This window comes from Neomonachus schauinslandi, chromosome 1 (genome assembly GCF_002201575.2).
Source record: "Neomonachus schauinslandi chromosome 1, ASM220157v2, whole genome shotgun sequence".
NCBI lineage: Eukaryota > Metazoa > Chordata > Mammalia > Carnivora > Phocidae > Neomonachus > Neomonachus schauinslandi.
In genome coordinates this window covers 211,681,304-211,705,658 of record NC_058403.1, presented here as the reverse complement: position 1 = coordinate 211,705,658, position 24,355 = coordinate 211,681,304, and the positions used below count along the sequence as shown (strand labels likewise).

The 24,355-nt window shown below is 61.1% G+C and overlaps 1 protein-coding gene across 2 annotated transcripts; it reads left to right on the top strand.

Annotated features, from left to right (window-relative positions):
- The first annotated feature begins 355 nt into the window (after positions 1–355).
- On the top strand, positions 356–23,479 carry PIAS4 (protein inhibitor of activated STAT 4). Of its 2 annotated transcripts, XM_021705177.1 has the most exons (11): positions 356–475; positions 5,347–5,773; positions 16,252–16,336; positions 17,085–17,126; positions 17,489–17,579; positions 17,681–17,809; positions 17,893–17,998; positions 20,001–20,074; positions 20,176–20,336; positions 22,697–22,827; positions 22,982–23,479. In XM_021705177.1, the coding sequence occupies exons 1-11, from the start codon at positions 449–451 to the stop codon at positions 23,248–23,250; spliced, it is 1,542 nt and encodes a 513-aa protein (XP_021560852.1). In that variant the 5' UTR covers positions 356–448; the 3' UTR covers positions 23,251–23,479. The 2 variants fall into 2 exon arrangements, with proteins under 2 accessions (XP_021560852.1, XP_021560853.2); XM_021705178.2 differs by lacking the exon at positions 356–475 and having other exon boundaries at positions 5,255–5,773; positions 16,252–16,309.
- Positions 23,480–24,355: the final 876 nt, after the last annotated feature.

The window sequence follows — 24,355 nt, the reverse complement described above, 5'->3', positions numbered from 1 at the left end:
GCCGCGCTGGAGCACCCGTCCCCTCCCCCCGACGCCGCCTGGCATCCGGGTGCGCACCTGGCTGGCCGCCCGGCGCGGAGGCCGCAGCACCTGGCTGCATTGTTGTCACCGCCGCCCCCTCCCGTCCTCCTTCCCTACCCACACAGGATCCAGCACTCGCCGCGAGCTGTGCGGGGCTCGTATTCCTTTAAGTAGCCAGACGCCGCGAGGGGTGGGCGTGGTGGCCGGGGGAGAAGTGGAGGGGGGCGGTGTCGGGCCGCCCTGATTGGCCCGAGGCCCGGGCGGCGGTCGTACGCGCCTGCGCATTGCGCAGCAGCGCGCGCCGGGGAGGGGGTGGGAGGGCGTGCGGGTGCTAATTGGCCGCCGCGGCGGCCCCGCCCGCGAGTGGCGGGCGGTCACGTGACGCGACGGCTGGGGGCTCCCGGCGCGGGGGACGCTGGTGGCCAAGATGGCGGCGGAGCTGGTGGAGGCCAAAGTGAGTGAGCGGCGGCGGCGCCGGCCCGGGCGGGCGGGAGAGTGGGCGGGGGCCGGGCGGCGGGCGGAGGTCTGCGCCTTCCGCTTGGGGCCCCACGGCGCGGCCAGCTCGCGGTTCGCCGCCCGGCCCCCTCGCCCGCCCCTGGCCCTGGCGCGCCGGGTGCGGGCGGGGGGCGGGGAGGCCGGGGGCGGGGCCCCCCAACCTTTCCCCAGCCTTCGCGCTGGGGGTTGGTTCTCGGGCTTGAGGCGGGGTTGCCCCCCCCACAGCCCGAGTGGTTAGGGTCCAGTCTCCCTAAGCACGGGGACAGGGCCGCGCCTCCCACCTAGAGGCACAGTTCCCCCGGACAGCAAGACGGGCTGGACTGCTCGTCCCCTCCTCGCCCTGAGCCGGGGTCCTGCTCTTTGGCCTGGGGGAGTGTCTTCGCCTCCCATGGCACCGAAGGCTGGCTTCTGGGTCTCAGCCTCCCCACCCAGCAGGCCAGCTGGGGTTGGCGACTCCCTGCTCTGAAGGGTCCCCTGACCCTTCTGCCACCGATTCCACCATCCGGGGTGATGAGCCAGGGTCCTGAAGCACCCCCAAACATAGTGTTTTCTTGGGGTTCGTACCCCGGGCTGGAGTTTGGACCCCTAGTTCAGCTCCCGCGTTGGTCCCAGAGCCCCGCCCCCCTCCTGACACCATCTCTCTCGCCTTCGGAGTGGGCACCGTGTCACTCGAGTTTGCTCTCCCGCCTGGGATGGAGTCCTGGCCACTGTTCTCTGTTCAAACCCTTCCTAACTCTCTCCTCAGTCTTGGGTCCTGGGCTTTGCCTTCCTCCCACTTTTTACCCTCAGGACAGCATCTGTGAGGTTTTGGACTCTGCTCTTGGGGTCTCTAAACTTCACACTAGCAAGATCAGACTCCATACTAAGTTTCCCTTATACTCTTTAGTGAGTCTGTTAAGATCATACTCCCTCCATACAGCTCCCAAAACCCCACTTTAGATCCCTTTATGCACCCCAGCTCTGGCTTCTGGGCCTCCGTCTCCTTTTTTGCTGGTTTCTTGTGTTGATCCATGGAGAGTCCCCCACCTCTTTCTTCAGTGCCCTCAGTGCTTCTCCCTCATACTCCATTTTGGGGTTCAGGTTCCACATCCCATAGGTGCCATCCCTATTAAGGGATGTACCCTCTTCCAGGTACCTCCCCAACGGTGAGGCTCCAGAGCCCTTGCCCCGAACTACACTAGGGTTGTTCCTTTCCTTCCTGAGAAGTTTACTAAAGGTCTTTGGTGGCAGGGAGGTAGGGGACTGGACCTTTGCTGGTCAGAGGCTCCTCCCCCTCCTTCCCCGCTGGTCTCCCCTCCCCAGGGTCCTGACCTGTAAATGTTTTCTTTCTCCTGTTCCTCTCTCTCCTTCCATCTCCCTTCCCTTCCCGCGGAGATCTGAAATGGAGCTCCCTTCCCCCTGGAGCGTCCCCCTCAATGCCTGTACTACACACACTGCCCTTCTCTAGGGTTTTGAGAAATTGGGACTTCCCCTGGAGATGCAGAAGTCTGAACTCTGCACGCCCGAGGTGGCAGCTGGTGGGCTTGAAGTCCCCTGGAGCCCTGAAATTCAGTGGTCCCATGGGGCTGTGACTGTGACTCTGGGCCTGGGCACCGCCCCCACCCCCACGCCCACCCCCACCAGAGGGTAGGGACTAAATTCTTTTATACCGTCCAGGGCCTTGAAATACGATCTGATGAACTCTCCTTGACCCTCTGGTGGCTGGGGCCCCCCACCCCAATTAAATCAACTTGAGCCTTTTTTCAAGTTCTCTAGAATGTGAGCCTCCGTTCAGTGGCCCAGCTTTGCTCTGAGCCTCAGGAGCCTTTCTTCTTTAGTCTCTGGCTGTCGCCGTGGAGTGTCGCACGTGTCATTGAAGTGTTCTCTTCTTTTAGGTGCTTACCTAACCTTTTGTATTAGGAGCTGGGGATTTCGTCTTTTGGGGTACAAAACTGGCTGCTCCGTGGGGAGAACAAGGGGGGGTTGTTGGTAAACTTGGAAATCAGACTCTTCACCTGAGGCCCCTGAGAGGGCTTGGGGGAAGAGGTAGTCTGGGAACCCCTTGGGATGGTAGCATTTTGCGCAGATCTCCCATTTCCTGGAGAGAAGGACCTTAACTTTCCCCCGTTCAGAGGAACCTATACCTGAGACCGGTTAAGTTAAGCCCAGCAGCTCTATCCAGGCTGATGTTTTTCCACGCAGCTCCAAACAAGCCTAGAGTTGAGACTATGGAAGCCGTTGGGGCCTGGTGCTGTTTATAAACACAGATCTGAGGGGCAGGCGGGGTAGGATGAAGCCCTGGCAGGAAGTGATTTGCAAAGCGCTTGGGGCTTCTTCCTGAATGTTTGTGCCCCTCTCACGCTGTCCCTCCTCCCAGTGTCAAGGGCAGGCTCCTTGGTGGTGGCAGCTGCTGAGAGATCTGAGTCGTGAACATATGGCAGCTTGAGGGATGTGCCCCAGGATGCTCGTGTGGCAGATCCGGATGTCCAACCTGGTGAAAGCGCTAGGCCTCAGCGGGGGCAGGGCGCTCCCACGGGCGGGGTGATGTTAGAAGATGTGTTATGGTCAGACTCGGCGTCCCGAGCCCACCTGCCTTTAGCTCCATGGAGGCCAGTCAGCTTCCACATGACATCGCTTCTCCCCTCCAAGGCCTTGGGCCTCTTCCAGAAGAAACATCTTGTTTGCAAGCCTATTTTCTCTGCTCAAGGTAGGAAGTCAGGCCAAGGAAGGTGAAGTCTTTGTTTTCATAAGCATTCCAGGCTTTCTGAAGGCCAGCACACCGCTGCGGTCCCGAGGCCGGGGGTGTGCTGGGATGTGAGGGTCCCCAGGCCCCCAGACAGCTGGGGGGGAGTGGGAGGAAGTGCCATTGGGACTCCGATGGACCCTGCCACTGCCGCGCTGGAAGAGCCCTCATGCTTGGCATGCGGCGGACACTCCACGTCTGTAGTGCGGGAGCAGGAAAAGGCTCTCTCTTGAGGTTTTGCAGGCAGGACGGGGCAGCTCCACACGTCTGTCTCTGTCGTTTTGAGCCTCGACAGCCCCTCCCCGCCGTCAGCTGGAGCCTGGTGTAAGGCTGGGAGTGATCTTAGAGGGTTCCCATCCCCCGTGGCTAGATGAGGTGCCCAAAGTACAGAGAGGCCTGATGGAGGACCCAGGGTCGTCTGGGAACCCGGGGCTCCTAAGTCTCAGTGCTCCCATCAGCCTCCACGCCTCACCCTTCGACAGCCAGAGCCTTCTGGCATTGGGACCGTTGTGTAAACACCCTGGCAGGATTCCCACTCACCTCCGACTGTCAGACTCTCAAGTTGAATTTAAGGGCTTTATTGGTTTCCTTGGGTGGTGTCCTGCCCTGTGCCCGCCAGCTTTCAGTATACATCCTCATCACTTGTACCTGTTTTCCCCATTCCCCTGGAAGTTTCTTTTACCCACCACGTTTCATTCAACGCAGGCCAGCTTTGGGGCTCAGTGTGAGTGGCCCAGAAACCCTGCTGGCGCATCGATCCTTCAAGGACACTTTGCTCGTGTAGCCTATGGGGAAGCGTCCCTCCCCTTGGGGTCCAGGGTCTCACAGAGGGCAGGCCATGGTCAGGCCGCCCCAAGGAAAGCATTGGCATCAGCTGAGCTCTCGTGTTTGGCTTGATTGAGTTGGAGGGACCCTGCCAGACCTCTTTCATCACTTCGCCACAGCTCACTTCACCACAGCTCACTTCACAGCCTCTGGGGCTGCCGGATTCCCAAAGCCTTCCCCTCAGACCCACGGTTCTCGATCCTGTTCCCAGGGGACATTTGGCAGTGTCTGGGGGACCTTTGTGATTGTCACCGCTGGGTTTTGGGGGGGCTCCTGGCATTGAGTGGGTGGAGGCCAGGGATGCTGCTGAGTACCCCATAGTGCTCAGGACAGCCCCACCCCAGAGAACAATCCAGCCCCAGCGTCCACAGTGTCGAGTTGGAGAGGGCCTGCTGGAATGATCAGCAGATGTTTGATGCTTGCCTGTGCTCAGCTCCATGTGGACGCTTGTAGTGCGGTAGAGAGAAATTACCCCTGGCTTTAGAGTCAGGCCTAGGTTTGAATCTTGGCTATAACGTGGAGCTCCCCCCCGCAGCCTGGCAGGGTTGTTTTAAGAATCAGAGTTAAGTATATGATTGCATGTGCAGCTCAGTTCCTGGCAGGTGATTAGTATTAAATCGTGGCTACCATCCTCCAGACTGAAGGGAAAACATGTTTGTGGCCAACGTTGATTTACTCTGCTTTCCGTATGTTACCTCATCTGGTCTTTCCCACATCCCGACGAAGTGGATCCTGTCATCCTGACGAAGAGACTGAGGTTCAGAGAGGCCATTAGTGTTCTTGGCTAGGGAGTGGCTGAGGCTGTTTACGGGTAAAGCAAGATTCCCAGTTCCTGCCCTGGGGATGCTTTCAGGCTTAAAGATGGGAAAAGAGAACCTAAAATAGAAGGCAGTGGTGTGTGTTGGGGGGGCGGTCAGAAGCTTTTGCTGCGTTGGCAATGCCGAGGAAGGTTTGAGAAGGAGGAGGGGAGCAGGGCTGAGCTGGGAGGGGGCATCACAGGGAAGGGTGAGCAGGAGGCCTGAGCAAAGGCATGGAAGTGGGACTGAGCCTGGGCTAGTGGGCCTGGTGCCAAAACCGCCACCTCCTCCTCCTCCTCCTGGGCTCCTGCCAGCTAGAGTGAAGGGGACCTGGGGGCAAGGCGAGGCAGCACCTGATGGGCTGTCACTTCGCTGTCCCCCAATTTAGGGTCCAGGTGGCTCCAGGAAGCCCCTTGCTGCATTGGCAGTCCCCGAATCTGGCCAGGTCTCCTCTGAGCGTGTGTGTCTGTTGTTGCTCTTCCCCAGAACATGGTGATGAGTTTCCGAGTCTCCGATCTTCAGATGCTCCTGGGTTTTGTTGGCCGGAGTAAGAGCGGACTTAAACACGAACTTGTCACCCGGGCCCTCCAGCTGGTCCAGTTTGACTGTAGCCCCGAGCTATTCAAGAAGATCAAGGAGCTGTACGAGACACGCTACGCCAAGAAGAGCTCAGAGCCTGTCCCCCAGCCCCACCGGCCCCTGGACCCCCTGACCATGCACTCAACCTACGACCGGGCTGGCACAGTGCCCAGGACTCCCCTCTCGGGCCCCAACATTGACTACCCCGTGCTCTACGGGAAGTACTTGAATGGACTTGGACGCTTGCCTGCCAAGACCCTCAAGCCAGAAGTGCGTCTGGTGAAGCTGCCCTTCTTTAACATGCTGGACGAGTTGCTGAAGCCCACAGAGCTGGGTGAGTCTGCCACCGCCCTTGGGGGGGGCGGGTCCCACCTTCTGCCACGTAGCTGTGGCAGCTACGTCACCGACCCGGAGTGTCTCTCGGGAAGCAGCGAGGGCCAAGGGGTCGTGGGGGGCTTTCCCTCCTAGGAAGCACAGAAGCCCCCTCTGGATCTTTATATTAGTGACCTGTAGGGTTGTCTCACGAATGAGCGTGAATCACAGCAGCTTAGCACAACAGGCACTTGTGAGGGTGAGAACTTGGGAGTGGCTTAGCTGAGCAGTCCTGATGCATGGGCACTGGTGAGGTCTCCGTCAGGCTGTTGGCTGGGGGCTGTCTCATCTGAAGGCCCGACTAGGGCTGGGGGCCGCCCACTCACAGGGTTGCTGGCAGGTCTCGGTTTCTTGCTGACTTTTGGCTCGAGACCCTGATTCTTGGCATGCGGGCTCTGGAGACTGTTTAAGCATCCTCACAGTGTGGAATGGTGGTTTGCTGCGTCCGGAACCAGTGATGGGGGTGGTGGGAGGGTTAGTGTGCGCACATGTGTGAGCGTAGGGGCAGCTAGAAGCCACGTCGCTTCTTTGACCTCCGCTTGGAAGTGACCTAACTTTGTGTTCCACGTTTCGTCAGTCACACAGACCAACTCTGTACATTATGGGCCGGGACTGTTCCAGCCTGGACCATCAGGAGGCGGGCATCACTGGGGGCCACCGGGGATGCTGGGTTCCATGCTCTAACTCCCTGTGGCAAAAGGGCTGGAAGTTGGATCTGACCTTCCTTCCTTCCTTCCTTCCTCCCACAAAAGGCTTATTTCCTGGTAGGCAGCCTTGGGAGCAGCCTTGGCCAATGGGTTCAGGCTGATCACCACGGACCAGCAGGTTAGGGAAGGCTGGCTGTGCTCCCAAGAGGTGGGACACCACCAGGAGTAGAGGAGACAATGCCAGGGCCTTGTGGTTCCTCTCTGCTCATTTCTCTGGCCCCCAGGTTGATGGCGCGCCGTGTGTGGACAGGCCCCTGGCCCCTCACTGGCAGCCATGATGAGGGGGCGGGGTGGGTGTCAGCCTGATCTCGGCCTCCTGTGCTCCCTCCAGCCACAGCTGCTGGTGCCTCCAGGGCTCCAGATAGCGAGTCTAGTGCGACGGGCTTCTTGGCGCCCCTCGGATTTGACTGGGTGCCCGCGTGGGCCTGGAGGAGGCCCCTCTGGTTGTCATTCTCACCTCTTCCGTGTTCTTCCCCTTGAGGGCCTGCTGGGTGGGAGGCCCGTGGAAGCCCACCCTGGGGAAGCAGCAGGGAACAAGCAGAGCCCTCCACCCTTGTAAGGGTTCACTCTGGCATTCCTCGTTTGGGGCCTAGAGGTGCCCCGAGCGCATGTCAGTACTATGGGTTCAGCTGCCCCCCTGCAGCCCCTCATCCACATCTCCCTTTCAACCCCTGCATCTTTACCGAGCCGCTGCTGCACACCAGGCTCTGGCCCTGGTTGTGCGTTGGTCTCTGCGTGCCGTGGCAGAGGTCACAGCCCCACCGTGCCCCCACCCACTGTGCCCCCACCCGCCATGCCCCCTGCTGTGTGCTTCAATCCCTCCTGCCCTGCTGACCCAGCATCCCGTCTTGTTCAGCCAAGGGGCCCCTCTGTGCACGGAGAGTTCCCCGCCAGCCCCGTGCCAGCGAGCCCACTCTGTCCAGCCCTAGCTGCGGGGAAACGGGGGGGATGCAGCTGCCTCTTTTCCTCCTTCCTGTAGCCCTTGAGCTTCGTGAGGTTGGGCAAGGCGGCTGTGGTTCCGGTGAAGCTGGACGGAGTTGCTGCTGGTCCAGGCCTTGGAGTCCCAAGGCCCCGTATCAACCCGAGTCTCTGCCCTCTCCTGCCTTCCCTCTGGCGGTGTTGGTCACCAGCCCCCGAGTGGGGAGTAAGTTGGCCTAACAACACCTGTCGTGGGGTTGACATGGCACCGTTGGAGACCCAAGGCCCTTTCCTCAGTTTCTCCAGGACAGCCCCCACCCCGCCCTGGCTCTGCTCCTCCTGACTACCCTCTGTATGTGTTGGAACCCATTCTCCGCCTACCCCCAGGGGTTCTCCGGCAGGCTCTGGGGGCCTTGGGACTGGCTGGCTCTGAAGGTCAGGCTGATGGTTCAGGTTCCTGAGGACTCAAGGGTGATGTTTGTAATAAGGAGGCTGGGTTTTCACCGGGAAGCAGAAAGTCAGGCATGGCACTGGGCGAGGGACAGAGGTGACTTTGAACTCAAGGGCCAGCATTCTCCCTCTCCTGCCTGGACCACGAGCGTCCTTCCTGCATGGTCCGCTCCCACTCCTGCCCCGCAGTGCATCACTTTGCCCTGAGCCCCCGGGGACCCCAGTCACCTGATCTCCGGGAGAGTCTGCTCCCCTGTCTACACCAGGAATTACTCTGCTGGCGGCTCAGAACAAAGAGGCCGACCCCGCCCTGCCCTGGCTCCCACCCACTCCCCCGCCCCTATCCTGAATGTACCGCTTCCTTGGGACTCCCATCCTCAGGGACCCCCTGTTGCCTGCTAGGTTCTGAGGGAGCGTCCTCGTTGAGCACAGATCTGGTCCTGAAGCCGTCTGGTCCCCTCTATTCCAGGACCAGCGGTTTTGGCCCCCCGCTCCTCAACCTGGGGGCCTCCCTGGGGTGACTCTTCTACAGCGCTGGCGTTGCCCAAGAGCCACCTCACGGGGCTTGCGCTCAGCCGGCTTCCCCTTCCCCCCTCGCTCCTGACCATGACCTGCTGACCAGAATGAGGTCCAAACACTCTGGTCTGTTTCCCCGGAAGAGCCGCCGGCCAGCTCCAGCTTCGGGATGGAGACCGCGCCGGGTGCAGAGGAGACATAAATCACAGGGAGTGGAATGTTTGGGTTGGGGGAGGGGAGGAGAATAATGGAGCTGGAAGGACCTTAGGAGACAGATGATCTGCTCCAGCGGGGCTGGCACCTAGAAAGGTTGGGAAACTGGCGCAAGGTCACACAGCATGCTGAGGAGGGGGCTCTGGGGCCGCAGGCTCAGCCATCTTCCTGACTCTGACCCCTCCCTGAGTCATCAGTGCCCTGCACCCCTGTGGGGAGATACCCATTTTGAAGCACGGGAATGTTCTGGACCTCAGGCCTCCTCTTAGCTCAAAGAGCCTGGCTGTCCGACCCATCCCAGCCAGGAGAGGGGCACTTGCTTCCCAACCCCAGCAGAATCCAAGGGGGGCCAGGAACACGGTCCTGGGCATGCCACTGCAGCTGGGGGCTCACTGGGCATCTGACAGCCACCCAGGGTGTGAGTGGCCGGAGAGTGACGGAGGAGGCCCGGAGCCCCGTCGGTGCATGGGAGAAAGGAGAGGCCGTCCTGAGACTTGAGGGCGGAAGGAAGGAAGCACGACCTGACGCAGTGCTGCTCTGTGAGGCTCGCCAGTGTCCTGTGGCCAGCGTCTCGGGCTGTGGGGCCGGGCCCTGCCGCCCCGAAGTGAAGGAGCCAACCCACGTCGTGACAACTCCGAAGGGCCTCCTGGTTGTCTCCGTGCCCCAGAGGGTGGCCAGCACCAGTGCTGGCTGGGGACTGCTGGTCCGGCGCCTGCCCTGTTGTGCAGGGCACACACGTGTTCCCCCTCCGGCCTCTGGCTGGTATCGCCGAAGCAGCAGGGGAGGTATGGGGTCCCCCGGATGGCGTGTTTTGCCGGGAAGCTGCACTTGAGGTGAACGAATGGTGCCGGGAGAGCAATGCTCTGCTTGGGGAGCGCAGGCTTCCTGGGGGCGGTCAGGGCCGCGAGTTCCTGCCGATGCATTCGTGGGGAGGTGGCAGGCAGGAGGCTTCCTGGAGGAGGCCACGTTCCAGACCTGAGGGGTGAGTAGCCATAAGCCTGACAGAGAGGAAGGAGCGGGGGAGTGTGTCCCAGGCCCGGGCCTGGCAGTGAGCGAGGGCTTGGGAACAGAAGTCCTTGTGACTGGAGCGAGGTGCGGCATGAGAGGAGAGAGGGAGGGAGAGGCCAGAGAACACAAGATGGGTGGGCCACGGGGAGAGTGGGGGCCGGCTGGACTGTCCCGAGGGCTTCCGGGGTCGTCGAAGATCTGGTAAGCTTTCTCGGGTCTCGTTTCCTGGGGTCCTCTCTGAGGTGGGTGTTAGCTCCTGAGGGACGCAGAGGCAGAGTGGCCTGTGTGCCGTCCAGGGGCCAGGCGGGGCTCACACGCAGGTGCATGCTCCCTCCCTGGGTCCTCAGGTCCATCCCGGGCCCTGGGAGCTTGGGTGGTCACGTGGCATCCCAGGTCCGGCCTCCCAACTCAAGGGGCAGGTGGCCCAACCTACTGGGCCGGCGGGGCTTCCCCCACCGCCCACCTGCCCAGCTGTCTCCCTGGTTTCTTCCCTCCACGTTGTCAGTCTTCCCCCAGCAGCCAGAGGAAATTTTTAAAATAGCCGTCCGGTTATGTCCTTCCTCTGTTCAAAACCCTCCCATGACCCACTGACTTTTCTGCTTGGTTTCTTCCCTGCCCTCCTCTCCTCTCTCTCCCTTCCCCTCCCCTCACTATTCCTCCAAAACACCAGGCCGTGTTGCCCTGGGGCCTTTGCACATGCTGTACCTTCTGTCTGTCACACTTTCTCAGACACCATATGGCCCTTCCCTCCCGAGGCACCTAACCTGAAGCTCATCTTCTTTTCCTACTTGCCTGCCTTCGCCTTCTCGTCACCACCCTCTCCCCCTCCATGGCTTTTCCCCCAGCCCTGGCGTGGCTTATTCATTTGTAGGTGTTCTTTAACGTCTGGGCCTGGGATCGGTTCATTCCCTCACTGCATCCACGGTGCGGAGCGGGGCAGGGGGTGCCCAGTCCGGGAGCTGAGAAGCAGCCAGGAAGCTGCCGTGAGAATGACCGAGAGCTAGCATTCTCCAGCTCTCCTTCGGTGTGTGACCCTGTACCATCCCCATGACCTCAGGAGTAGCAAATCAAGAGCCCGCCAGCTGGGTGTGGGCACCCAAGTTCTGCCCCTGTGATTGGAGGAGTTGGGGTGTGAGCCCAGAGCCCCTGACCCAGGGCAGGTGCCTGCTTGCTCCCTGCTGTTGGCAAGGCCCCCTGCACCGCCCACACCATCTCTTAGACCCTGACTTCCCCATTTGGAGAGCCGGGGCCGGAGTCAGAGACCCTATGTGGGTCTGGGGGCATTGGCCTGGAGGAGGGCCTTGATCCTTCTCTGAGGCCCCAGGGTGCAGGAGGCTGCAGACTAGTGGGAGGGAGGCCAGGCCTCTCTGACTGATTGGAGATCCCGGTTTCTTTGCTTTTTATTTAAACTTTTGTAAAATTGTGTGTGTGTTGTAGAAAATAGTATTAGGCCCCTGTTGGAGGTTTGGGCTTGTTCTTGCCACCCTCTTTTTTTTTTTGCATGTGCGATCCTCCAGAACGGTGGCTACGTCCTAACTACCGTTTTACCCTCCCCCTCATGCCCCCCATATCGTGTTCTCTGCTGCTGGTGGTTTGCACGGTGGCCTGGCAGCCGGGGTAGAGATGGTCGTGCTGGGCTCCTCTGTTAGTGTCTTGGATTGAACCAGAGGCTGGTTCCCAGTCCTCCCAGAAGACCTGGGAGCAGGGGGTTCCCTCCCTTTAGTCCCTGGAGGGCTCTGAGGCCTGGGGTGGGTACCTCGTCCTAGCCCACGCGGGGCCCCCATGGCTTTGTGGCAGCCTATGTGACACGGCAGAGGTACTTTGGGATTGGTTCAGTGTTCATGACGAGCCAAAGACACTGGGAAGTTGTGTTGATTCTTAGGAGGTAGAAGTTTCAGAGAAAAATCAAGCGGGCAAGGGGATACAGGCAGTACCAGGATTGCAGAGGGCTATGGGGGGCTTGCAGTTTTTAAATAAAAGCGCTCAGCGAAGTCTGTCATTCTGGTGGAGTTTGGGCAGACTTCAGAGACATCAGGGCCATCTAAGTAGCTGGGGGAGGAATGTTCTCGAAGAGGGGATGTCGAGTGCAAAGGCCCCAAGGCAGGATGTTCCTGCCCCAAGGAGGTGGCCTGGGTGGCTGCTGTGGAATCAGGGCCACTTGGGGTGGGGACAGCATCCCTCAAGTGGCAGGCGGTGAACTTGGGGGAGCTGGGGGGCCATCGAGGGGTCAGTGTACTGATCGGAGGGGTAGGGGTGGTGGGAGAGGGACCTTGCTAGTGTGTTTTGAAATTGGAGCCACCTGGGAATTGACGCTGGGGGGGCAGGGGGTGCCGAGAGTCGTGGATGCTGCCCACGGCCCAACCCTGAACAGCCGAAAGGGTGGAGCTGCCATTGGCAGTGGACGATGGAGGCCTGGATTTGGGGGACCCCCACCCCCCTCCTACCGTGTAGGGTATGCTGTGTCCCGGCCGAGGGGGCGGCTCACCTCCCACTGGCCACTTGGCTTCCTGAGGGAAGTCAGCCCCCCCGGGGCCCATGGCACAGCAGAAAATGCGAACTCTGTCCCCATGGTGGTGTCATCTAGAAGGGGGAGCCCTGGAAGGGACCCCGGACTCTTGGCCTCCCATGATAGCGCTCACCTGCCTGCCTTATTTCTGGGGATGGAGCTCCCTGGCCAGCAGGTGGGATCGGCTTCCCGCTCAGCCGCTGCAGCCCAGCTTGGGTATGGTGAGCGCCCCCCGCCCCGCCCCGTCGGAAATAATTGCCCTTTGGCTCTTAGGGCAGGTCTGGGCATGTCTACAGGTGGCCTGTGGGCCCCCTCACCCCCCCAGTTAGACCGCCCTCCTCAAGGGCCCCAACCAGGACTGCGCAGGGATTCACCAGGCCCTCGGCAAACAAGCGTGAATTGGTGGCGGCAGCTTGGTGGTTACAGCAGCTGCCTCTTGCTGAGCTCCAGCCTCACGCCCAGCTCTGCGCCCCGAGAACTGGGTCCCGGGGACGGAAGGCACCCAGCCTGGGGTGGGGGTAGGGATGTGTGCCCCGGGCAGAGCTGGGTTATGAACCTGGTGGTCTGGCTTCTGAGTCTCAGCTGGTTTCAAATCCGAATTGTGTTTGCTTTTTACTTTTATTTTTTTTTAAAGATTTTTATTTATTTGAAAGAGAGAGCATGAGCGAGAGAGATAGCATGAGCAGGGGGAGGGGGAGAAGCAGACTCCGCTGCTGAGCAGGGAGCCCGATACGGGGCTCGATCCCAGGACCCTGAGATCATGACCTGAGCCGAAGGCAGACACTCAATGACTGAGCCACCCAGGCGCCCCTGTGTTTGCTTTTTAGATAGGTTACCTGCTGTTGTGGTTTGGAATTCAGAAGGTTCTGGAGCAGCGGTTGGCCGACTAGGGCCAGGGGCCAATTTCATTGGCAGCCTTTTTTCCTAAACCAAGCTGTATTGACACAGCAACGCCCCATTTGTCTGTTTATTGTCCCTGGTGGCTTTCATGGTACAAGGCAGAGTGGGGACGTTGAGGCAGAGACCACGTGTCTTACTAAAACCAAAACTATTTACGCTCCAGCCCTTCATAGGAACAGCATGCACACCACTGTTGGAAGGGTTGGCAGTACAAAGAAAGCTGGCTTCTAGCCTCTCCCGGTCACCCCGAGGCAGTGGCCGATTCTCAGGGGGCTCCCAACCCAGAGATGTCTCTCGTGCAGATGAGCAGACCTGCACTAAGTACGCAGACCCCTCCCCCTGTCGGTGACACGAGTCCGGGTGTGACGCACACCCACCTGCACCAGCTGCTTTCACCTGACAAGAACATCTCGGAGGTTACTCCTTATCGTCCTTATCGGAGTGTGAAGAGCTTCTGGATCCTTCGCTATCTGTGTCGGGGTTGCGTGGTATTCCTCTGTAAGCTGCTCAGGAGCGCATCTTCACCAGACCAGGTCGGTGGGCATAGATTTAGGTCATCTGCCATCGATGGAAACCGTTCTGAGTGATGGCTGTCCGCGGGCCTCGGTCATCCTGTGTGTGTGAGCACGTCTGCGGTTGTGGCTCCTAGAACGGGGCCGCTGGGTCCACGTTGTGTGTGGGTGATTTTGGCAGATTGTGCAGGACGGCCTGCCCTCCCCAGAGGCTTTCGCTCCTGCCAGCCATGTCGCATCCAGTCTTCTGATCGGGTGGCTTTTCAGTGTGGTTGGTTGGGTTTTTTTTAAGATTTTATTTATTTATTTGACAGAGAGACAGGGAGAGCAGGAACACAAACAGGGGGAGTGGGAGAGGGAGCAGCAGGCTCTCCGCTGAGCAGGGAGCCCAATGCGGGCTCGATCCCAGGACCCCGGGATCATGACCTGAGCCAAAGGCAGACGCTTAACTGACTGAGCCACCCAGGTGCCCCTGTGTAGAGGTTTTAAACCAATCTTGCATTCCTCAGCTAAATCCCAAGGGCTCGGATATTTGCTGATATTTTCTAAAGGGTTTTTGTGTCTGTGTTCATGGGGGATGTTTATCTGTAATTTTCTTTTCTTGATGTGTTTTTGTCAGGTTTTGGTATCAGGGTCGTGTCAGCCTTGTAAAGTGAGTTACTTGTTCTCTTCTTTATTTTCTGGAAGTTCATAAAAGTTTATACAGTTTCTTAAATATTAGGTAGAACTCATCAGTTGGACCTGCAGTTTTCTTTGTGGAAAAGTTTTTAATTATGAATTCAGCTTCTTTTTTTTTTTTTTTTTTAAGATTTTATTTGAGAGAGAAAGAATGAGACAGCACATGAGAGGGGGGAGGGTCAGAGGGAGAAGCAGACTCCCCGCCGAGCAGGGAGCCCGATGCGGGACTCAATCCAGGGACTCCAGGATCATGACCTGAGCCGAAGGCAGTCGCTTAACCAACTGAGCCACCCAGGCGCCCAAATTCAGCTTCTTTAACTGATAAAGGGCTTCTCAAATTTCTTATATTTTTTGGTGCTAGTTTTGGTAATTTGCAACTTCGGAAGAATTTGTCTATTTCATTTAAATTGTCAGCTTTATTGTCATAAAGTTGTTGGTTTCATTCCTGTATTAAACCAAAAGGCTATAGATGTGTACTACGGTCTGTTTTTCGTTTCTGACAGTGGGTGTGCTTATGATCTTTTTTTATTGTTTATTCTAGTTAGCTTATCAAAGAAGACTGGCTTGATTATTATTTCTGTTGCTGACTTTCTATTTTTATTTTTAATTTTCTTCTAACTTCAGCTTTAATTTGCTCTTTTTTCTAGTTTCTTGAGGAAATGCAAGGCCTTCATTTGAAACCTTTTTCTGTCTTTTTTTTTTTTTTTTTTTTTTTAGATTTTATTTATTTGACAGAGAGAGAGAGAGACAGCGAGAGAGGGAGCACAAGCAGGGGGAGTGGGAGAGCGAGAAGCAGGCTTCCAGCAGAGCAGGGAGCCCGATGTAGGGCTCGATCCCAGGACTCTGGGATCATGACCTGAGCCGAAGGCAGACACTTACCAACTGAGCCACCCAGGCGCCCCGTTTTCTGTCTTTTTTAATAGAATCATTTTAAAGCTCTGATTTTGCTTCCAAACGACTATGTTAGCTGCTTCCCCCAAATTTTGGCGCAATGTATATTCTCATTTAGTTCAGGGACTTTCTGATCACCCCTGGGGTTCTCGATGCAGTTATAATTGAGAGTGAAGAGCCAGCTTGTCACCACCATGGTTTCCATCCCCTGGCAGACATTCCTCCACTTCTGCACCCAGGTGGGCACTTTGGGATGGTTAGTGTGGTGCCCCTGCTGCCCTCGTGTCTCCTGCTGTGAGCTGGGCTGCTCCGTGACTCTTGTTTTGTGCACTTGGAGGTTCAGGGCAGTTTCACTTGCCTACCTCCTTTGCTGGCCATGAATGCCCGAGGCAGGACCTCTGTCCAGCTTGTCCCTGTCCCCTCCAGCAGTGCCTTGCAGGGGCTTTGCTGAGCACCACACAGACAGGCACACGCTTGCCAGGTGCCCAGAACAGTTGTGTGAGGTGGGGACAGAGTTGTTGGCATCTTACAGGCTCCAGGGGAAGCAGCTGGCCCAAGGGTGTGCAGTCTGTCCCACTGCATCCTGCCAGCCCGCCAGGCTCCTCTCCGTGAGCTGAGCGCGTCTTTTTTTTTTTTTTTTTTAAGATTTTATTTATTTGAGAGAGAGAGAGAGAAACAGCGTGAGAGGGGAGAGGGTCAGAGGGAGAAGCAGGCTCCCCGCTGAGCAGGGAGCCCGATGTGGGACTCGATCCCAGGACTCCGGCCGGGATCGTGACCCGAGCCGAAGGCAGACGCTTAACCAGCTGAGCCACCCAGGTGCCCAGGCTGAGCGCTTCTGTTTTCCTTAGAGACCCTTGAACCCCGGAGGGCTAAGAAATTTGCTGCTTCCCAAGAGGCCCTTCCGGGGTTAGGGGTGTTCCCTGAATCATAGGCTGTGGTGTGGCACCAGGAAGGGCTGGGCTTTCCCGGCCCCCTCGTCCCTAGTGGCCCTGCTTCCATCCCACAGGCCTGGCTGCCTGGGTGAGGCTCAGCCTCCTGTTCACTGCTTCCGGGTCTGAGGAGGGTCCAGCCCCTGGAAATGGGTGTGGCTGGCTCCCTCACTGGGGACCAGACATCACCCTGACCCTGAGTTTGTCTTTAGTTCCACAGAATAACGAGAAGCTTCAGGAGAGCCCATGCATTTTTGCGTTGACGCCAAGGCAAGTGGAGCTGATCCGGAACTCCAGGTGCGCTGTGCCCTGCACCCCTGCTGGCCTCCGCGGCAGGCGGTGGGCCGGCATGGTCTGGGGCCGTCTAGAGGGCTGGGCTAGGGGCACCTTCTGCAGACCCAATGTCGGCCCTGCGCTCCGCGGTGGGGGGAGGGGAAGCCCTGCCCCCGCCCCGTGCTCGGCACCTGCCGTGTGTACTGGGCAGTGCGCCCCGTCTGCATGTTCTTGCTGCCTCTGATCCGCAGCCCCCGCTTTAACAGAGCTCCCCTTGGCACTGTTGGCATGGGGGCTGAGCAGCATCCCTGGCCCCACCCACTTGATGGCAGGACTCCTCTAGTTGTGATGGCTGTAGCTGTCCCCAGACACTGCCTGGGTCCTGCCGGGGCAGGATCTCCCTGATGAGGACCCCGAGCCATAACAGCTGAGGGTCAGAGGCATTCCCGGTGTCCGCTGTCCGAGGCCCTTCTGTCTGGAGCAGCCGTTTGTTGCCCACTTGGCACATGCTGGGTCTCTGCCTACCGACCTATTAAATATATCTGCGTGGACACTCCCCTCCGGTTGTACAGAGGGGGAGGTCATCTGCCCAAGCCACCAGTGAGTAAACAGGAGAGAACGTTTCAGTCAGCGCCCAGAAACCTTCGGTTGCCAAGGGAGGTAGCAGGTGAACCTGTCTGGCTAGCGCAGGCGAAATGATCAGCGTGCCGTGCTGGGTGCTCTCCTGCCTCACTGACCCCCCTTCTCCCCTCTGCTCCCTCGGCATGTGCAGAGAGCTGCAGCCCGGGATCAAGGCCGTGCAGGTGGTCCTCAGGTGAGCCTGGGCCTGCCCGCATCCCCTAGTGCCCATAGCCCTGCCCTGTCCACCCCAGGTGCATCCCAGTCGGGCCCCTCTCCCTCCTGACGGCTTCTCTGGTTCTCCCCGGTTCAGAGGTGGAGGCCTGCTCCTCCTCTCTTCCTGCTGTCCGTCCTTGCCTGTGGACACATCACCGCCCAGCCTTGCTCAGACCAGATCTGGGGCCCCGAGAGCCCCTCGTACGGTCCAGAACGGCGATGCATCTGTTGGGCAGAAATGGCCCTTGTGGCCTCCACGCCGGCCTTGCACCCATCCCCCTCTCAGGGCCACCCCTCTGGCCAGAGCCCCTGCTGGCCTCACGGTCCACGTTGTTATTGCAGAATTTGCTACTCAGACACCAGCGGCCCTCAGGAGGACCAGTACCCACCCAACATCGCCGTGAAGGTCAACCACAGCTACTGCTCGGTCCCGGTGAGTGCCCCCCACCGCAGCCTTGGGCCACTGTGGGGGTGGGGCAGAGAAGGCACCATGGAACCTCTTTTCGAGGTGTGAGCCCCCGCGTCTGCTTCCAGGGCTACTACCCCTCCAATAAGCCTGGAGTGGAACCCAAGAGGCCCTGCCGCCCCATCAACCTCACCCACCTCATGTACCTGTCCTCGGCCACCAACCGCATCACCGTGACCTGGGGGAACTACGGCAAGGTGAGTGGGGCGGGGCTGCCTCCTGCCTGCACCCCCCCCGCCCCTCCTCGGCCTCACCACCCCTCCCCCACCTCTGTCCCCAGAGTTACTCCGTGGCCTTGTACTTGGTGCGGCAACTGACCTCTTCGGAACTGCTGCAGAGGTTGAAAACCATTGGGGTCAAGCATCCAGAGCTGTGCAAGGCGCTGGGTGAGCTGGTGGGCCCATGTGTCACCCCGGGGGATGTGGAAGGAGGGGGAGCAGAACAGCCAGCACAGAAGCCCTGAGGCAGGGACGCGGGAGGTAGGCCCTCCAGCCCAGGGAGCCTGGGTGGTGAGAGCCAGGGGCAGGTCTGGCATGTGGGCAGGGCGAGCACATGGGGGTCATCCCCACAGCAGCGAGGCGGGAGAGATCCTGGGGGATGGGGGCTGGAGGCCGATGCTTCTGACTGCTGGGCGGCGACCAGGGACACAGGGGCAGGAGCAGACCCGATTCACAGCCGGAGGTACCGAGGAGTGATGGAATCCAACCTGAGACCAGACCAGCTGTGTTGGGGGCAGTGGGGGGGACGTAGTGAGCGCTGAAAGTGAACCACTGCCAAGACGGTCCTGTGTTTTGGCTCGTGTCCGTGTGTGCGCTGGCTGTGCGGCCCCAGGCAAGTCACTGGCCCTCTCTGGTCACTGCACCTTCTCACCAGATCCTCACAGTAGTCCTGGGCCGAGGGACTTGGCGATGTCCCCATCCGACCACTGGGGACCCTGAGGCGCAGAGTGGCAGGGCTCCCGCCTGTGCACCCCACCCCACTGCCTCCCTCTTTCCCTCAAAGAGCCCTTTCTTCAAAACCGGCCCCCCACCTGCCCATCTCCCTGTGGGGACAATGACCGACTTGACCAGAGGGGGCAGGCATTGGCGTGGGGGCCAGGTGGGATTCATCCAGGCCGAGGCCCACAGGGTGGGGGCAGGGCACCCAGAGGTCTGGCGGAAGTCTGGGAGAGGCGGGGGTCCGCAGGGCTAAAGGGAGTGGTGTGTGTGGGACTGCTCGGGCCCCTGCTTGGCGCCGACGGTTCAGTTTCCTCTCGGAAGCCACCCGCAGGCTGGGTCACCGGCTGCTGGGTTTTTAGTTGCCGCGGGAAGTCCTGTATTTGTCTCACTTGTAGCCTTCTTGCTGCACCCAACCTTCTCTCTGTCGGGTGGAGAGGAGGCGGCCTCGCTTCAAAACCAGATGCACCTGAGTCCATCACTGGCGTTTTGGCCAGAGAGGCAGGCCCTGAGGTGGGGATTCACGTGAAGGTGTGAACAGCTGATGCGGCCTTCGGGACATTGGGGAGAGGGGTGGGCCTAGGCCCCCTCAACCCTGTGTGGGAGGGAAGAGGAAGCTTCTGGAGGAGGGGCTGCAGGGGTTACATGGAGGAAGGAGGGGCAGCTCCAGGCTCCGTCTGTCCTGAGCCCTCTGGGGGTCTGTCAGCCAGTCTCCCCGTTCCCACTGAGAGCAGAACAAACGCAGAACGAAAGGGTCCGGAGGGAGGGAGACCGCACTCCTCCTTGTGGGCCTGCCTCAGGGTTTGCTCGTGTGCATTTCCTTCCAGTCTCTCTCCTGCCGTGTTCACCGGCAAGAAGGGGGCCTTGTGTGTTGTTGTGGGCATTTTCCACGAGGCCTTTGGCTTCAGGTCACCCGAGAGGCCGTGCTCGTGGGCTCACTCCTGCTCCTGCCAGGGTTGGGGGTGTCCGGGAATGGGGCCGCCAGGACCATCCTGGAGCGGCCCATCTTCCTTCTCGCTGAGCCCTCCGGGATGGTTGGTGTGGGACACACAGTCCCAGCGAACAGCCCCATCTGCGGCTGTCGGTTGCCTCCATCTTTCTTCCAAAAGAGGCCCATGGGCTGTGAAAACGGGCAGCAGAGGGGGCTTGTCGGGTTGGCCTGCCCCATCGGCATGCCAGGTTGTCCAAAATTACCGGCCGCTGCCCAGGACACTCTCACAGGTGATCCTCGTGGCCCTGGGCCCTGGAGCTAAAATGTACATCTCGACATCCTGGGAGGTGGATGTTGGGGTGCTTCGTGTGTGGACCGTCTTCCCCCTGAGATGGAGGGGTTGAGGGTGCTTGCCGCTGCCTTCCCCGGCGTCCACGGGTGCTGGAAAAGCCTGCGTCTTGGCTCCGGCCCTGCAGACGCCTCTGTCCCTTCTGCTAACAACGGCCGCCCCCTTCTCCGCAGTCAAAGAGAAGCTGCGTCTGGACCCCGACAGCGAGATCGCCACCACCGGCGTGCGGGTCTCCCTCATCTGCCCGGTGAGTCGGGCTGTGCACGTCCTCTGCTCCCCACCTGCCCGCAGCGCGGGGCCGCCCGGGGGGGAGGGGGGCCACTCACGCCACCCGCTCCCTCCTCGCAGCTGGTGAAGATGCGGCTGTCGGTGCCCTGCCGGGCGGAGACCTGCGCCCACCTGCAGTGCTTCGACGCTGTCTTCTACCTCCAGATGAACGAGAAGAAGCCCACCTGGATGTGCCCCGTGTGCGACAAGCCGGCCCCCTACGACCAGCTCATCATTGACGGGTGAGGCTCCGGGCGGCGCTGGGCAGCCCCCGTCCCCCCCGCGCCCACCCTGCGGCAGGAGGGGCCGCGCCGCGCAACTCCGGAGGCCCCTGGGTCTCCTGACTGGGGTCTGCGGGGGGCTCAGAAGCCCTGGCCGCAGGGAAGGCAGATGTCCTCCTCGTGGGGCTCTGGGGCCTTCGTGCGCCAGCAGGGGCTGCCAGCTTAGGCTCTCTGGGCCCAGGAGGTCGGTTGTTGCTTGTGACCCCGCGGACCTGGGGTCTGCTTTGCCCCATGTGAAGCAGGGACCCCAAGAGCTCAGTGCCGGGGCCGCCGCGCGAGCCGGAGAGCTGCTGCGCACCCAGCATTTAGCACTGCTGCTGGTACGCCCTCTGTACGGAGAGGTGGAGAGCACAGTCTCCCCGGCTCTGGTCTCGGCTCTCGGGTGCCCCTCTGCCCAGGCGGCGTCAGCCCTCCCTAGGCCACGGGGGATGAGGGGAAGAGGCCGTTCTCCCCAAAAGGGAGACTTTGCTTAGGTCTTAGGTTTCCAGAAACTGAGCCCAGCACCTGACCAAGCAACTCCGGCCAGGCGCCAGCCACACCCATGTCCTGTCCCCGGAGCTGGGGGAGGGGCGGGGGGCAGAGGTTTTGGTTAGGGGAGTTGCGGCTGCCAGGCTGGGTCTGTGCCTACCCTCTGCGCCTGGCAGTACGTGAGGGCCGAGTGTGTGCGTGGGATTTGTGCATGCTGTGGGCCCGGGGATGGCCCACGGTCGGTAGGGGCTTGGCGTGAGTCCGTCCCCACACTGGGGTGCTTGTCTTCATCTGGTCACTGTACTCAGGCTGTTGTCAAGCCATCCCTCCCAACCGTGCCAGGAGGTGGGCCTGGATCGTCCCCACCTTACAGATGAGACTGAGGCTCAGAGGGGGCAGTCACCTGCCCCGGGCGTGCCCAGCTCACAGGTGGCCGGGCCAGCACTGGAACCCAGGTCCGGCCAGCTCTGAGCCCGGCTCCCCTCCCCGGAGGGGCTGAGCTGCCGTGCCCGTGTCCCCACGCCATCTAGCCTTGGGGTGGAGTGAGGAGGCCCCTGGGGCCGGGCACAAGGGTCAAGGCTGAATGGCCGCTCTGTTCCTGGCCTGGCAGCTGTGTGGCCCCGTGCTTGCCTCTCCCCCCACCCCCACAGGCCTAGAGCGGGTCACCCAGGCTCGAGTGGCGGCAGCTCCGACAGCTCCAGGGGCAGAGGGTCCTGGGGTTTGGGGGTGTGGCTGTGCCCCACACGCCACAGTCCCAGCATCCCACAGGCTCTGGGCATAGCCAGGGAGGCTTCCTGGAAGCAGGGTCCTTGATTCATGTGCTTTCTCGAGGATTATGCTCTTTTGTCCCACCCTTGGCCCTGAGCCGGGTGATTCTGGGGTCCTCATAAGGACTCTGTCCCAGACTCTGCCTTCCGAGGACCCCCAGCTGGGCATGGGGAGCGTGGGGCACGAGCCAGCCAGACACTCCTGCTTGGGCTGCGCACGGGGGCGCTCCGGTGGAGACGTCCATGGCAGCGGAGCTGTGTTGACAGCACAGAGTGACCCCGGGGCATGTCCTGGAGCAGGAAAGGGCTTCCCTCCCGTGTGACTGCGTCTCAGGTGGTTGAAGTTACGTGGAGGCAGGTGCCGCTTTGACCTGGAACAAATGTCGGGGCCACATTGGCCCCTTGCCACCGCGGCACGTGTGTCCCCTGTATGGGATCTGGCCTGGCGTGGGCCCCTCGGCTGCTAGAGTTGGTGGGCGCTGCATAGGCCTCATAGGTGGGCAGACGGAGGCCCCGTGACCTGGAGGGGCAGGGCCAGGAACGGGGTCCAGGCGGCCCGCTTTCTGGTCTCACTGGCTTTGGGGAGCTTCCCACCCCTCCCCGGGCCTCAGTTTCTCCGTCTGTAAAATGGGGCTGGCTGGCAGTACCTCAGTGAAACGGTGCCCAGGGCCAGGGCGTGTCCCGCTGGGCCGGCCGTGCTCTCTTGGCGGGGTGCTGCTGTGTGCGTGGGATGCGGTGGTCTCACTTCTTCCTGCCCCACCCAGGGCCTCTCGGGGGCTGTGAGCAGCGCGCACGGCCTGTGCACGCCTGGCGCCTCGTCTGTAGCGAGGGGCGGCGCGGGGTCGGGATGGGAGGGTAGGGGCCGCGGGGCAGAGGGGCAGCGGTGGGCACACGGAGCGCTGCGCGGGCAGGCCCCCCCCCCCCCCCGCCGCAGCCCCGCTGCACCTCGGGGCGCCGGGCCCTGGTGGGGGCTGTCCGAAAACCGCTTCCGCAGAGAAGGAAGTGGCTTATTTAGCGAGCGTCCCACCTGAGTCGGGGGGCGGGGGGGCAGACGGCGGCCCAGGAGTCAGCCCCCCGCCCCTCCAGGCTCCTCTCCAAGATCCTGAGTGAGTGCGAGGACGCCGACGAGATCGAGTACCTGGTGGACGGCTCGTGGTGCCCGATCCGCGCCGAGAAGGAGCGCAGCTGCAGCCCCCAGTGCCCCATCCTCGTGCTCGGTGAGTTGGCTCCCCGCGAGCGGGCCAGAGCGGGGCTCGGCTGGGGGCTCTGGGGACCCCGTGGCGCTCGTGGAGGCGGGGGAGCACCCCAGGGCCCCTGCCCCTCACTGGCCTCCCCGCGCCTGCTCTGAGCACCTCTCCCTGTCGCCCTCAGGCACCTCGGACGCCAACGGGCTCCTGTCCACCCCCAACGTCAACGGGGGCGGGGGCGGGGCGCTTGGGGGCGCCGGGGGCGGGGGCGGCGCGGCAGGCGGAGTCGAGAACGGGAAGCCGGGAGCCGACGTGGTGGACCTCACGCTGGACAGCTCGTCGTCGTCGTCGGAGGAGGAGGACGAGGAGGAGGACGAGGAGGACGAGGACGAGGAGGGCCCCCGGCCCAAGCGCCGCTGTCCCTTCCAGAAGGGCCTGGTGTCGGCCTGCTGACTGCTCGCCGCCGCCGCCCCCGGCTGGACGCTCGACTTCCCTGGTGCTCACCCACGCGGAGGGGGCGCAGGCGGGCCTCGGGGTGCAGAGGGAGGAGTGATTGGCTTCTTTTTACTGTTGTTCATTTTGTTTTTCCGCCCCTTTCCCTGGCTCCTGGTACCTGTACCTCTGGACTCTCCTATCGGAGAATTAAAAAAAAGTAAAATGACAAAAAAAGTCCAAAAAAAAAGGAAAACGAGACAACAACAAAAAATGAAACTCTTACAAACGAGGCAAGCCACCCGCCCAGCTCCTCCCCAGCCGGAGCCGAGCCGCGGAGCCCGAGGCGGCCCTGGGAAGGGGCAGGCAGACCCGGGGAGCCGCACTCGGACGCCCCGCCCCGCCCCGCCCCGCCCCGCCTCGCCCCGCCCCGCCTCGCCTCTTCCAGGGACCATTCCAGCCGGTGCAGAGGGACGGGGCGCGTGGGGGTGGTGGGGGCGGCAGGGGAGACGGACGGGCGCACGGCCCCCCTCCCTGGCAGCAGCCACGACTTTGACATCCGTCTGTTCCTCTGCTTTTTTTCTCTGCAAACACGTTCTCTCGCCCAGAGACCCTGGAGCGCACCGCTGAGCAGGGAGCATTTTAGCCAAGAAGCCATGGAGTGGGTTGGGGCGGGGAGGGGGGCGGGGGGCACAGGAGGGGCGGTGCGGGGTGTGGGGGGGCCGGGGAGGGTTTAGCCACAGATGTGTTGTATTTTTTGAAAGTGCAATAACTTGGTATTTTGAAGACCCAGCATGTGGCCAGGACCCCCTGTGGAAGGCGGGGGCCCCAGGGTGCGGCAGCGTGTGGCGTGGGGGGGGTCTCAGTTTTCTAGCCAGCTACCTCGGTAACTCCAATTCAGGTTAACTTCCCTACGGAACAGCGCAGATGTCCACAGACGCCCCCACCACCCCCGGCCCTCCTCAGGGGGGCGGGGCGGGCGGCCACTTCCCAGGGGGCAGCAGGGACTCCCGCCTCACCCTCTCCACGTGGGGTGGCTCCTACCCCCCTCTTGCTCTTGGGTTTTCCGACGGGTAGAGGCCTGCCTGGCCCGCCCCCCCCCCCCCCCCCCCCCCCGGCGCCCCCC

Coding starts and splice junctions, on each gene's coding strand:
- PIAS4 (XM_021705177.1), top strand. CDS start 449: ATGGCGGCGGAGCTGGTGGAGGCCAAA. Junction 476..5,346: donor CGGAGCTGGTGGAGGCCAAA/GTGAGTGAGCGG, acceptor GCTCTTCCCCAG/AACATGGTGATGAGTTTCCG. Junction 17,127..17,488: donor GCCGTGCAGGTGGTCCTCAG/GTGAGCCTGGGC, acceptor TTGTTATTGCAG/AATTTGCTACTCAGACACCA.